The 15,795-nt window shown below is 40.4% G+C and overlaps 1 protein-coding gene across 1 annotated transcript; it reads right to left on the bottom strand.

Annotated features, from left to right (window-relative positions):
• Positions 1-5,848: 5,848 nt before the first annotated feature.
• LOC123739572 (4-galactosyl-N-acetylglucosaminide 3-alpha-L-fucosyltransferase 9-like) lies at positions 5,849-8,042 on the bottom strand. The gene has a single exon (XM_045713891.1). It carries the CDS (start codon positions 8,002-8,004, stop codon positions 6,856-6,858), a length of 1,149 nt encoding a protein of 382 aa, XP_045569847.1. The 5' UTR covers positions 8,005-8,042; the 3' UTR covers positions 5,849-6,855.
• Between the last annotated feature and the right edge of the window lie 7,753 nt (positions 8,043-15,795).

Below are 15,795 nucleotides of genomic sequence, written 5' to 3'. Positions count from 1 at the left end.
CTTTTGTAGTCTACTTTCCATTTGAAAAACAACCTATATGCTACTTTACGCTGCTGTGTTGGATAGTGAACTCCCAAGCAAAAGCTAGACATGTACCATCAACCTTTTTTTACGGTCATACCCCTATGGTTACGATCACACTTCGCTTTGCCATCACTCCGTTTGATGAGATCTTTTTGACCTGAGTTGCTTTTTTGAAGGCTGTATTATTCAGAACAAGAAGAAGAACAAGAAAAGTATTTTTTTTTACCTGTTTCCAAGTGCGTGACCTTACCTGTTGTTTCAAATTTGTCTGACTCATCCATGGCTATACAGTGCCTTCCATCATCTAAGAGAACCTTGATTTTAGGGAAGATCAAAAAACAAATAATAACAATAACAAATACAAAAACAATAATAAATGCAGACAAGAATGAAGCATTTAAACAAAAATAACTTTCTTTTTGGATTTAAAAAAAAATGTAATTGTGAGATGATGTAAACAAAGAGCATTCCCACAGCAAACTTACTGGTTCCAATCAACATTGTTTTCATGTCATTTCAATGATGTTGGTTCAACGTTGAATTGATGTCTGTGCTCAGTGGATTAGTCTCTTATTCTCTTAAATTAGTTCCACCAAGTATGTTAAAAAACCAACACGAAACTGAACATAACAACAACACCACCTCTACTGTAATTTACTAAGTATTTGAAAACCAATATTGAATATAATTTGTCTATCACCATAATGAAATTAATAATTTTCTCTACCTTAAAAAAAGCTTGAGTTCTTCAAATGACATGACAATGAGTGAGTGTTGAGGGAATGCGTGTGTGACATTTGTTCGATAAGCAGTAGGTCAGAAAATGTCTCCTCCCACTTTTTGGTAACATTCTGCTTCTGGTTTAGTCTAGTAGAGCTATGTAAGTTTCGTGTAGACTAGTCTAGCAATGCTGCTACAGGAACTACATAGATGTGGTCAGGTGAATCATGTCTCATCACTGAAAGCAACATTATTTGTGGACTTGTATTCAATTGCATTTCAAAGGAATGAACAGGTACACTTTTATTTCAACTAAAGCTTCTCAAAATAATACATACAATATCATTATCAAAGAATAATTATTTAATCAATCTGCCAGCCTTTTATACAACAAATGCCAAGCCTATAGGAAGCCTGTGTGGAGTTTCCATCGTCTTGTGGTTGTGGCCCTGCTTCCTGTCAGAATTTATCTGTCTGCGTTCAGTATATGTCTGTGGTCTGATGTGTTGCAATTTCTTCTCACAGAACAAAAAAGGCTCATAGCCAGTTTTAGATATTCTTTAGCCTATAGCTGTGGTCTGACCTGGATAATGATCTACAGTGCATTCTGAAAGTATTCAGACCCCTTGACTTTTCCCAAAAAAATGTAACGTTACCGCCTTATTCTAAAATTGATTAAATTGTTTGTTACAAAAATATAAATGCATCATGTAAAGTGTTGGTCACATGTTTCATGAGCTGAAATAAAAGATCCCAAAAAGTTTGCTGATGTCAACGTTGTGAACAGAGTGTCCCATGGTGGCGGTGAGGTTATGTTGTGGGCAGACATAAGCTACAGACAACAAACACAGTTGAATTTCATCAATGGCAATTTGAATGCACAGAGATACCGGACAAGATCCTGAGGCCCATTGTCATGCCATTCATCCACCGTTATCACCTCATGTTTCAGCATGACAATGCAAGGCATCATGTTGCAAGGATCTGTACACAATTCCTGGAAACTGAATATGTCTCAGTACTTCTATGACCTACATACTCAGACATGTCACCCATTGAGCATGTTTGGGATGCTCTGGATCGACGTGTTCCAGTTCTCGCCAATATCCAGAAACTTCGCAAAGCCATTGAAGGAGTGGAACAACATTCCACAGGCCACAATCAACAGCCTGATCAACTCTTTGCGAAGTCGATGTGTCGTGCTGCATGAGGCCACACCAGTGGTCACACCAGATACTGATTGGTTTTCTGATCCACGCCCCTACCATTTTTTTTTAAGGTATCTGTATTCCCAGTCATATGAAATCCATAGATTAGGGCCTTTTTTCAAATTGACTGATTTCCTTATATGCACTGTAACTCAGTAAAATGTACATGTTTTTACAAGCATTCTACAATACTCAAGGCACATTCATTCCAGACCTTAGTTTTTAATAATCAGACAGTATTCAGTACATGACATACAGTGGGAGAAAAAGTATTTGATCCCCTGCTGATTTTGTATGTTTGCCCACTTACAAAGAAATGATCAGTCTATAATTTTAATAGTAGGTTTATTTCAACAGTGAGCGACAGTATAACAACAAAGAAATCCAGAAAAACGCATGTCAAAAATGTTATAATAAGATTTGCATTTAAATGAGGGAAATACGTATTTGACCCCTCTCTAAAACATGACTTAGTACTTGGTGGCAAAACCCTTGTTGGCAATCACAGAGCTCAGACGTTTCTTGTAGTTGGCCACCAGGTTTGCACACATCTCAGGAGGGATTTTGTCCCACTCCTCTTTGCAGATCTTCTCCAAGTCATTAAGGTTTCGAGGCTGACATTTGGCAACTCGAACCTTCAGCTCCCCTCCACAGATTTTCTATGGGATTAAGGTCTGGAGACTGGCCTGACCTTAATGTGCCACTCCTTTGTTGCCTTGGCCGTGTGTTTTGGGTCATTGTCAAGCTGGAATACCCATCCACGACCCATTTTCAATGCCTGAGGGAAGGAGGTTCTCACCCAAGATTTGACGGTACATGGCCCCGTCAAATGATGCTGTGAAGTTGTCCTGTCCCCTTAGCAGAAAAACACCCCCAAAGCATAATGTTTCCACCTCCATGTTTGACGGTAGAGATGGTGTTCTTGGGGTCATAGGCAGCATTCCTCCTCCTCCAAACACGGTGAGTTGAGTTGATGTCAAAGAGCTCCATATTGGTCTCATCTGACCACAACACTTTCACCAGTTGTCCTCTGAGTCATTCAGATGTTCATTGGCAAACTTCAGACGGGCATGTATTGTATTCTTGAGCAGGGGGGACCTTGCGGGCGGTGCAGGATTTCAGTCCTTCACGGCGTAGTGTGTTACCAATTGTTTTCTTGGTGACTATGGTCCCAGCTGCCTTGAGATCATTGACAAGATCCTCCCGTGTAGTTCTGGGCTGATTCCTCACCGTTCTCATGATCATTGCAACTCCACGAGGTGAGATCTTGCATGGAGCCCCAGGCCGAGAGATATTGACAGTTCTTTTGTGTTTCTTCCATTTGCGAATAATCGCACCAAATGTTGTCACCTTCTCACCAAGCTGCTTGGCGATGGTCTTGTAGCCCATTCCAGCCTTGTGTAGGTCTACAATCTTGTCCCTGGAGAGCTCTTTGGTCTTGGTCATGTTGGAGAGTTTGGAATCTGATTGATTGATTGCTTCTGTGGACAGGTGTCTTTTTTTTTACAGGTAACAAGCTGCGGTTAGGAGCACTCCCTTTAAGAGTGTGCTCCTAATCTCAGCTCGTTACCTGTATAAAAGACACCTGGGAGCCAGAAATATTTCTGATTGAGAGGGGGTCAAATACTTATTTCCCTCATTAAAATGCAAATCAATTTATAACATTTCTGACATGCGTTTTTCTGGATATTTTTGTTGTTATTCTGTCACTCACTGTTGAAATAAACCTACCATTAAAATTATAGACTGATCCTTTCTTTGTCAGTGGGCAAACGTACAAAATCAGCAGGGGATCAAATACTTTTTTCCCCCACTGTATCTTGAAGGTCTTACAACTCTTTTCACTGTGTCGAGAGAGTCAGTGTGGAAAATTCCTCACAGCTGTACTTTTCCCTTCCCCTTTCAAAGGATACTCAAAGGCACAGTAAGTACACAACCAATTTATCTTTCTGTCTGTGCTGTAAGGTTGTATGGTTTCCTTTTGTTTTGTGCTGGTAGGTAACATTGCAAAAACAAATATATGCAAAGGGATTGCTCTGTTTGGGCAGTGGAGTAAAGGAGTGCATATTCTGAACTGATCAAGCAGGTGTAAATTATGTGGCTGCTGTGAGGTGGTCAACATTAATAAAAATGTAAATATCCACAAAAATCTTGAACAATATTTAAAATTCATTGCATTCTCACATCAACTTCAATTCTCTCTCTAAAAAAAAAACGGTATGATGTTAATGCACAGCATTTGTACATTACATGATCTTAATATGGGTTATATTTTACATTACATGATGTTAATATGGTTAACATTTTACATTACATGATCTTAATATGGGTAATATTTTACATTACATGATGTTAACGTGGGTAACATTTTACATTACGTGATGTTAACGTGGGTAACATTTTTACATTACATGACATTAATGTGGGTAACATTTTACATTGGGGTGGCAGGTAGCCTAGTGGTTAGAGCATTGGGCCAGTAACCGAAAGGTTGCTGGTTGAATCCCCTGAGCTGACAAGGTAAAAAGCTGTCATTCTGCCCCTGAACAAGGCAGTTAACCTGCTGTTCCCTGGTAGGCCGTTATTGTAAATAAGAATTTGTTCTGTTGGGGCTACAGGTTAGCAATGAACCCCGAGTCGGGATTGCTAACAAGGCTGGAAATTCAAAACATCAAAAATCTAATAATTTCAATTTCTCAAACAATCAACTATTTTACACAATTTAAAAGATAAACATCTCCTTAATCTAACCACATTGTTCGATTTTCAAAGAGGCTTTACGGCAAAAGCATAAAGTTAGATTATGTTAGGACAGTACATAGCCACAAAAGTACAAACATCCATTTTCAATTCAAGGTCAGGCGTCACCAAAAGCAGAAACCAGCTAGAATTATGCACTAACCTTTGTCAATCTCCATCAGATGACACTCCTAGGACATTATGTTATACAATACATGCATTTTTTGTTCCATCAAGTTCATATTTATATCCAAAAACAGCATTTTACAGTAGCGTGAAATTCAGATTTTTTCTTCTCTGAAATGCTTCCGTGAACATAACAAAATTACTATTCGAAAACATTGGTAAATTATAATATTGTCATTCAAAGAATAATATATTATCATCTCGTAATTGCTACCGAATGGCCAGATCTCAAAATAACTTTACTGGGAAATCACATTTTGCAATAAACGGGGTGCTATGCTAAGAACAATAAGCTATGCTATACAGTTAGCATCATCTAATATCGATAATAACATTGTAAATATCCCCTTACCTTTGATTATCTCCATCAGAAGGCACTGCCAGGAATCGCAGGTCCAGAACAAATGTGGTTTCTTTTGACAAAGTTCATAATTTATGTCCAAATAACACCAAGTAGTTAGCGTTCATTATGCTCCCACAAAACGTGGTGGGGGGTGTAAAATCACGCCGAAAAGCTAAAAAAACTAGTAAATAATCTATTTACGTTCGTTCAAACATGTCAAACGTTGTTTAGCATTAATCTTTTGGTCCATTTTTAACGTTAAACATCAGTAATATTTTCACACAACCTATCCTATGTCTAGATAAACAATTATGACAAACTCACGCTTCTCAGATTTATGCGCAGGCGCAAAAAATGAAGTGACGACATGTCAACTTCCTTGCATTCTAATTTGCTCTCTGTTTATCATAGACGCTTCAAACAACTTTATAAAGATCGTTGACATCTAGTGGAAGCCGTAGGAGTTGCGAAATGAATCCTTTCTCACTATGGTATCTATAAAACAATGACACTAAATAGTACAGTCACAAAATTCACATTTTTTTTAATCTATTTTTTCACAGGTTTTTGCCTGCAATATGAGTTTTGTTATACTTACAGACACCATTCAAACTGTTTTAGAAAATTCAGAGTGTTTTCTATCCGAATGTGTTAATAATATGCATATCCTAGCTTCTGAGTTGGTGTAGGAGGCAGTTAAAAATGGGCACATATTTTTTTCAAAATTTATCAATACTGCCCCCTAGCCCCAACAGGTTAACTGACTTGCCTAGTTAAATGAAGGTTACATTTAAAAAAACATTACATGATGTTAATGTGGGCAACATTTTACATTACGTGATGTTAATGTGGGTAACATTTTACGTTACGTGATGGTAATGTGGGTAACATTTTACATTACGTGATGTTAATGTGGGTAACATTTTACATTACGTGATGTTAATGTGGGTAACATTTTACGTTACGTGATGGTAATGTGGGTAACATTTTTACATTACGTGATGTTAATGTGGGTAACATTTTACATTACGTGATGTTAATGTGGGTAACATTTTACATTACGTGATGTTAATGTGGGTAACATTTTACATTACGTGATGTTAATATGGTTAACATTTTACATTACATGATGTTAATGTGGGTAACATTTTACATTACGTGATGTTAATGTGGGTAACATTTTACATTACGTGATGTTAATGTGGGTAACATTTTACATTATTAGGTAACAAGTCATATTACACGTTCCCCCCTCCTTTCTCTGTCGTGTATTGTATGGTGTGTGTGCACCCCAGGAAAAGTGGCTGTTGCATGTTCAACAGCTACTAGGGCTCCTAATATTCTAAAGGGTTGTTTTGTTTCAAGAAAGAGTGTCTTGTCCATCCCTTCAATATTTGAAGTAGAAATTGTGCACCAGTATTGGATTGTAAAACCCTGTTATATTAAATGAAGTGCCCTTTAATGTAAACCACATGGAGAATTCAATAACAGATTTTTTTATACGAATAAAGACTTATCGTGCTAAAATGTAGCATTTTGACATGTCCCTACGTGCACTCTCTGATTTCTAGGATGCTTGTCCAGCATACAATACTCTTCACGCAGCCACATTGTTGACCACTACAAATGGGTCAATTAGCCCCAAAACCATTGATTTAGATTATGAAAAGTTTTGTATCCTTTATTTCTTTGAATGTAATCACATGAGCGACAGGCGTGCTCAAGTCCAAACCACCATCCCTGGACTTTAAAGTTCTCCCGCCAGTTGAAGTACCTCATGTATTCTTCATTATTCTGGTCGAGAAAGAGAAGCTTCTTTGCCAGCTCCTCTGTAGAGGAGAAGTCATCCACATGGATGAAAGAGTCCCTTGGGATAAATTGCTCGTAGTTGTCCCTGGATGGACCTAGAACAACGGGCACTGCTCCCAACTTCATAGCGTTGAACAGCTTCTCTGTAGCATAGTCTTTGTAGATGGAGTTTTCAAACGCCAGGTAGAATTTACAGCTCGACAGCGTCTTTGAGTAGTCTTCATTTTCTAGGTATCTACTAAAATGTCTCCCATAGGCCTCTACTTTGACATGTCTATTGAGCTCGTTGAACACCTGTACCCTCTTGTAGTTTGGGTTCCAGTTGCTCACTACCCAGCATACTAATTTGTCCTTCTTGGGCAGCTCAAAGATTTTATCTTCACTCGTTACCTCGACAAGCGACCCATATGGAATCTTGATATCAGAATCCAGTCGATAACTCGCAGTCAAATTGAACAAGTGGTCAACACCAGGGATCCTGTTTGTGTTAGCCGGTGATTCTGCATTCCACCACACCCATTTCTGGAACCATGGACGTTGTTCTTGAGGCATGTTCTTCAGGTCTCCATGGATGTCTCTATGGTGGAAGATGACACCGTGCGCCTTGCTGTAAAGGTTTTTATCCACGGTTAGGTGACAGCCTTTGATGTTGAAGTAGGCACAAGAGTCTATGTCAAAGGCCTGACCAAATGGCCACATCCAGATCAAAATGATAGTGTCTGTGTCTCCGTCATCATCAGCCTGAATGACTGTCTGGGCATGGTGTGTTTTTTGCCCTGTGTGGTTCCCTGCCATACTTACTTGAGGGCAAGGAGAACAACCAGCCTTCCACTCGTGGGATGCCTGGTCAGTAGGGCATGAAAGGAACTTGATCTGGGGTTTGTAGTAAATTAAGAATATTCCCATGAAGCACGCCATAAAAAAACAGCCAATCAGAACAGGCCGTAGAACCCCCTGGGAAGCCGGAGTGGACATACCTTGACCCTTTGAAAGAGAAAAGAGACCAATCAAAACCACTCTAGAATATCAACAACAACTAGAAAAGTATTTATGGATGTGAAATACATTATAATAATGGTAGTGACTGGTTGTAGCTGAAAAAGTAGTTATATAGAAAGATTGATTGAATGTATTTTTAGAATTTCTATTATTATATTAGAATCTTAATGTGACTCTATTACCTTACTGATTGCCTCCCCTATATCTGTCACTTTCTCAGTTTCTTTCCTGTGTCTGCATTAATGTTGTTTTGTTCCCCGTCCAGACGCTGTTCTTGGGTTTTTTTCATGTCCGTTTATCTATTAAAAACCTCTTTGGGCAGATTTGGATAGAAAACACTCTAAAGTTTCTAAAACTGTTAAAATAATGTCTGTGAGTATAACAGAACTGATATGGCAGGCGAAACCCCGAGGACAAATCATTCCCCCCCAAAACAAATTCAGCCTTCCACTGTTTCCAGTGGCTGTCATGTTTATTAGGAGGCTAAATCCTCCCAGATTGCAGTTCCTAGGGCTTCCACTAGATGTCAACAGTCTTTAGAAAGAGTTTCAGGCTTGTTTTTGGAAAAATGAACTAGAATTTGTAGTTTTTCTAAGTGGCTCCCATTTTGGCTGTATTGTTTCCATGTGCGTGGATGAGAGCTATTCTTTGTTGTTTATCTCCGGTAAAGTCAATAACGATTCTTCGTCTTAAATTTTATTGTTTATTTACGTATTAGGGTACTTGAGGTTTGATTATAAACGTTGTTTGACTTGTTTGGAGAAGTTTATTGGTAACTTTTGGGATTCATTGTGTATGCATTTTGAAGGAAGGAAACCAGTGGATTATTGAATGAAGCGAGCCAGCTAAACTGAGTATTTGGGGATATAAAGAAGGACTTTATCGAAAAAGGACCATTTGTGATGTAGCTAGGACCTTTTGAAGTGCCAACAGAAGATGATCTTCAAAGGTAAGGCATTTATTATATCGCTATTTCTGACTTTCGTGGCGCACCTGCCTGGTTGAAAAATGTTTTTCATGCTTTTGTATGCGGGCGCTGTCCTCAGATAATCGCATGGTGTGCTTTCGCCGTAAAGCCTTTTTGAAATCTGACACAGCGGCTGGATTAACAAGAAGTTAAGCTTTATTTTGATGTATGATGTATTTCCATGAATGTTAAATATTTCTGTTTCTGTAATTTGAATTTGGCGCTCTGCAATTTCACCGGATGTTGTCGAGGTGGGTCGCTAGCGGAACGCCTGCGCCAGAAAGGTTAAATCTTCACTCCCTGTACTTGCTTCTCGTCTCCCAGCGTCTGTCCTCACACTAAACTATCTATATCGAAACTAATTTCCCACATATAATAATAGAGTTAGCCTAAAGACAAGATTAAATTGACAATAGACTGATGGGTGAGAATATTATCAATTGTTAAATTGTATATGAAGAATCCAATGAACAGTTGCAGCTTGGAATTGACACAGAGGCAGGTAAACGGTGTGCCAAAAAGTTACTTTTTCAAATTGTCCTACAAATCACAAGCTGGTAAGACGTTTTGATGTCTATATAGTGTCAGAAAGAGCAGATTATGAAATTCCAAATCACTTATCCTTGCCACACAACTAAAAAAAATGACCCCTTGAGCTACTATATATTTGAAGATATAACTTTTTTTTTATATCTTCTTTTTTGAAGATATAACTTAATGGGAAAGGGGGATACCTACAACGGAATGACTCAACTGAAATGTGTCTTCTGCATTTAACCCAACAACTCTGAATTACAGTGATCCCATCCATCCACTCCCCACGTGAACTCAACACTCAAAGAACAGTAATATATTTAAATAGAAAATATGCCATTCTGTTCTTTTGAAATGCATTTTCTTAAATTCATGATGCTCATTAAGACCTGTCTTTAACAAATTAATTATCTTTGTGACAGTGTTTATTTAATTGATTTTAACACTTGAATTGTGTTTTTTTTTCAATTGCACATATTGTTACATAAACAAATGAAAATGCTATTGTGTCCTTTTCATATACATTTTCTGTCATATTCTAATGTTATCTAAGACCTTCATAAACACAATTAAATGATAGGATATATTAAATGTATTCATTAGACTGTTATAATGTTGACTTTCAAAGGATGGCCAAAGGGGGTCCAAGGAGGCCAGGCTTTTCTAGCGTTAAGCGCTAGAGCTGGTGACATATGAATTAATTTCAGCAAGCACATTAACTATCTTATATGACAATACACCAGGGAACAAAGAATGTAAAATGCATCACTAGTGAAACTAAGGCTAACATCAGGTGTCGTTCAGTGCTGTTGATAAGTTCAGCATTCATGAGGACAGTCTGATTATCTTGTATGACGATGTATACAGTATGTACAGCAAACACAGTGTACACCAGGGATGGACAACTGCAGTCCTCAGGGGCCTGATGATTGGTGGCACAATTTTGCCCCAGCACTAGCTGACACACACCTGACTCTAATCTACTACGCTATATGGAATTGTTTTAAGAAGGTCATACCAAGGATCATTTAGCTATATAATTTAGAATTTGATTTAGAAGACCTCTTGAAGTATAAAAAAATATATAAAAATATATATTTAAAAAATTGTCTTACTGCTATTAGCCCATACAAACGTGTTGAATAACAGATTCACTAAGTGGAAGAGAGAGTCCCCGAAAAAAACCCAAAGGAAGTGTTCTGAAGTATATAAGAAAGATCGTAAATGTATTTTTTTTTTCATGGTTTTAACCCCTTATTCTTGGAACAAAACAGTCTCCATACACAGTGCCTTCGGAAAGTATTCAGACCCCTTGACTTTTTCCACATTTTGTTACATTACAGCCTTATTCTAAAATTCAAACATTTTTTTTATCAATCTACACACAATATCCCATAATGACAAAGCAAAAACAGCTTTTTATAAATTGTTGCTAATTTATAAAAAAAACAACAACTGAAATATCATATTTACGTAAGTACCCTTTAATCAGTACTTTTTTAAGCACCTTTGGCAGCGATGACAGCGTAGAGTCTTGGGCATGACGCTACAAGCTTGGCACACCTGTATTTGGGGAGTTGCTCCCATTCTTCTCTGAAGATCCTTTCAAGCTCTGTCAGGTTGGATGGGGAACGTTGCTGCACAGCTATTTTCAGGTCTCTCCAGAGATGTTCGATCGGATTCAAGTCCGGGCTCTGGCTGGGCCACTCAAGGACATTCAGAGACTTGTCCCGAAGCCACTCCTGCATTGTCTTGGCTGTGTGCTTTGGGTTGTTGTCCTCCTGAGTGCTCTGGAGCAGGTTTTCATCCAGGATCTCTCTGTACTTTGCTCTGTTCATCTTTCCCCAAATCCTGACTAGTCTCCCAGTCCCTGCCTCTGAAAAAACATCTCCACAGCATGATGCTGCCACCAGACGTGACACTTGACATTCAGCCTAAGAGTTCAATCTTGTTTTCATCAGACCATAGAATCTTGTTTCTCATGGTCTGAGAGTCCTTCGGTGCCTTTAGGCAAACTCCAAGTGGGTTGTCATGTACATTTTACTGAGGAGTGGCTTTCATCTGGCCACTCTACCAGAAAGGCCTGATTGGTGGAGTGCTGCAGAGATGGTTGTCCTCCTGGAGCTGGCCGCCTGGTCAAACTGACCGGGCGGCCAGCTCCAGGAAAAGTCTTGGTGGTTCCAAACATTTTCAATTTAAGAATGATGGAGGCCACTGTGTTTTTGGGGACCTTCAATGCTGCAGAAATGTTTTGGTACCCTTGCCCAGATCTGTGCCTTGACACAATCCTGTCTCTGAGCTCTACGGACAATTCCTCCGACCTCATGGCTTGGTTTTTGCTCTGACATGCACTGTCAACTGTGGGACATTATATAGACAGATGTGTACCTTTCCAAATCATGTTCAATCAATTGACTTTACCACCGGTGAACTCCAATGAAGTTGTAGTGTAATGTGTACACTGGGAGTTGGGAAGCAAGTACAGGGAGTGCAAAGGTAATAATAAATAGTCCGTAGTACAAAACAAGAAACACGAAAAGCGTACAGACATGAAACGGTGTCAATAACACCTGAGGAAAGCACCAAAGGGAGTGACCGATATAGGGGAGGTAATCAGGAAGGTGATGCAGTCCAGGCGAGTCTCATGCCTTATGATTAATGATACATGGTGTGATCATAACAACATACCGGAACTCAAGTCCTTTTGTTCACCTGTCCTAGAATTTCTTACAATCAAATGCAGACCGCCTTATCTACCAAGAGAATTCTCTTCGATTATAATCACAGTTGTGTATATCCCCCAAGCAGACACATCAACGGCACTGAAAGAACTTCATTGGACTCTATGTAAACTGGAAACCATATATCCTAAGGCTGCATTTATTGTAACTGGGGATTTTAACAAGGCTAATCTGAAAACAAGGCTCCCTATATTTTATCAGCATATCGAATGCGCGACCCGGGCTGGCAAAACCCTGGATCATTGTCATTCTAACTTCCGCGACGCATACAAAGCCCTCCCCTGCCCCTCCTTTCAGAAAATCTGACCACGACTCCATTTTGTTGCTCCCAGCCTATAGACAGAAACTAAAACAGGAAATGCCCGTGCTCAGGTCTGTTCAACGCTGGTCCGACCAATCGGATTCCACGCTTCAAGATTGCTTCGATCACGTGGACTGGGATATGTTCCGAATACATAGGACAATAACATTGATGAATACGCTGATTCGGTGAGCGAGTTTATTAGCAAATGCGTCGGTGATGTTGTACCCACAGCGACTATTTAAACTTCCCCAACCAGAAACCGTAGATTGATGCCAGCATTTGCGCCAAAACTGAAAGCGCGAACCACTGCTTTCAATCAGGGCAAGGCGACCGGAAACATGACCAAATACAAATAGTGTAGCGATTCCCTCCGCAAGGCAATCAAACAAGCTAAGCGTCAGTATAGAGACAAAGTAGAGTCACAATTCAACGGCTTAGACACGAGAGGTATGTGGCAGGGTCTACAGTCAATCACGGACTACAAAAAGAAAACCAGCCCCGTCGCGGACCACGATGTCTTGCTCCCAGACAAACTAAACAACTTCTTTGCTCGCTTTGAGGACAATACAGTGCCACCGACACGGCTCGCTACCAAAACCTGCGGGCTCTCTTTCACTGCAGCCAACTTGAGGAAAACATTTAAATGTGTTATCCCTCGCAAGGCTGACGGCCCAGACGACATCCCTAGCCGCGTCTTCAGAGCATGCGCAGACCAGCTGGCTGGTGTGTTTACGGACATCAATCAATCCTTATCCCAGTCTGCTGTTCCAACGTGCTTCAAGAGGGCCACCATTGTTCCTGTTCCCAAGAAAGCTAAGGTAACTGAGCTAAATGACTATCGCCCGTAGCACTCACTTCCCGTCATCATGAAGTGCTTTGAGAGACTAGTCAAGGACCATATCGCCTCCACCCTACCTGACACCCTAGACTCACTCCAATTTGCTTACCTCCCAGATAGGTCCACAGACGACGCAATCGCAGTCACACTGCACACTGCCCTAACCCATCTGGACAAGAGGAATACCTATGTAAGAATGCTGTTCATCGACTACAGCTCAGCATTTAACACCATAGTACCCTCCAAACTCGTCATTAAGCTTGAGACCCTGGGTCTCGACCCCGCCCCTGTGCAACTGGGTCCTGGACTTCCCTGACGGGCCGCTCCTAGGTGGTGAGGGTAGGAAACAACATCCTCACCCCGCTGATCCTCAACACTGGGGCCCCACAAGGGTGCGCTCTCAGCCCTCTCATGTACTCCCTGTTCACCCATGATCTGCGTGGCAATGCACGCCTCCAACTCAATCATCAAGTTTGCAGACGACACTACAGTGGTAGGCTAATTACCAACAACGACGACACGGCCTACAGGGAGGAGGTGAGGGCCCTTGGAGTGTGGTGTCAGGAAAATAACCTCACACACAATGTCAACAAAACAAAAGGAGATGATCGTGGACTTCAGGAAACAGCAGAGGGAGCAGTCCCCTATCCACGTCGACCAGACAGTAGTGGAGACAGTAGTGGAGAAGTTTTAAGTTCCTCGGCCGTACACATCACGGACAAACTGAAATGGTCCACCCACACAAACAGCGTGGTGAAGAAGGCACAGCAGCGCCTCTTCAACTTCAGGAGGCTGAAGAAATTCGGCTTGTCACCAAAAACACTCACAAACTTTTACAGATGCACAATCGAGAGCATCCTGTCGGGCTGTATCACCACCTGGTACGGCAACTGCTCCGCCCACAACCGTAAGGCTCTCCAGAGGGTAGTGAGGTCTGCACAACGCATCACCGGGGCAAACTCCCTGCCCTCCAGGACACCTACACCACCCGATGTCACCCGAAGGCCAAAAAGATCATCAAGGACAACAACCACCCGAGCCACTGCCTGTTCACCCCGCTATCATCCAGAAGGTGAGGTCAGTACAGGTGCATCAAAGCTGGGACCGAGAGACTGAAAAACAGCTTCTATCTCAAGGCCATCAGACTGTTAAACAGCCATCCCCTAACATTGAGTGGCTGCCAACATACGGACTCATCTCTAGCCACTTTAATAATGAAAAATTGGATGTAATAAATGTATCACTTGCCACTTTAAACAATGCCACTTTATATAATGTTTACATACCCTACATTACTCATCTCATATGTCTATACTGTACGCTATACCATCTACTGCACCTTGCCTATGTTGTTCGGCCACCGACTCATCCATATATTTTTATGTACATATTCTTATTCATTCCTTTACACTTCTGTGAGTATAAGGTAGTTGTTGTGAAATTGTTAGATTACTTGTTAGATATTACTGCATGGTCGGAACTAGAAGCACAAGCATTTCACTACACTTGCATTAACATCTGCTAACCATGTGTATGTGACAAATAACATTTGATTTGATTTGAGGCGCAGGTGTGCGTAATGATGGTGACAGGTGTGTGTAATAATGTGTAAACCGGACGACAACGAGCGCCAGAGAAGAGGAGCAGGAGTAGATGTGCAGTACCCCTCCCTAACGCACGGCTCTTGCTGGTCGATCCTGAGGACCAGGAGCGGGACGATCGCTTCTGCTGAGGCAGCAGAAACCCAGTCAAACCAGCTGAGGCATGGGAGTATTGTGAGATGGCATGAGGTATTGTGTGTAGATTGATGAGGAAAACATTTATTTAATCCATTTTAGAATAAGGCTAAGTTAATGTACTTTTGTATATTTCTAGATTTGCTCTTGAGTGCTTTATTGGGAGTTACTATGTGTGATCCGTCTGCAATGTTCCCGAAGTGTATTGTCCAGTTTTTTTCTTTTTTACAAGTATTTTATAATATCGCCCTCTTTGAAACAAAATGTATACTTGTGCTACCCTGTGAATACGCCAAGTGCATGTTCAGCAATGTCTCAAACAATGTCTTGGACAAGACCAAACCATACAACCATGTTATCACATAAAAAACTCATATCATAGTCTAAGAAATTCTACCAATCATTAACTAGGACTCATGCCTCATTAACTTCCCTATTCCTTAGCCTTGTCACAAAAATATCTCTGGTCACTTATTAAACTATATCATAATATGGCAAAGTCATCATTAATCAAAAGAATACTCAAATAAAAATGACAAATTAACATAAGAAATAGTACAAGATTCCTTATGATTTTATGATTACTCACAATGCTCTTATTTAGAGTAACAGCGCACATAACCAGTCGAAACGTTGTCATTACTTCA

This window comes from Salmo salar, unplaced genomic scaffold (genome assembly GCF_905237065.1).
Source record: "Salmo salar unplaced genomic scaffold, Ssal_v3.1, whole genome shotgun sequence".
In the NCBI taxonomy this organism is placed as follows: Eukaryota; Metazoa; Chordata; class Actinopteri; order Salmoniformes; family Salmonidae; genus Salmo; species Salmo salar.
The sequence above is the reverse complement of the archived record's forward strand: the minus strand, read 5'-3'. Positions and strand labels throughout refer to the sequence as shown.

Coding starts and splice junctions, on each gene's coding strand:
- LOC123739572 (XM_045713891.1), bottom strand. CDS start 8,004: ATGTCCACTCCGGCTTCCCAGGGGGTTCTACGGCCTGTTCTGATTGGC.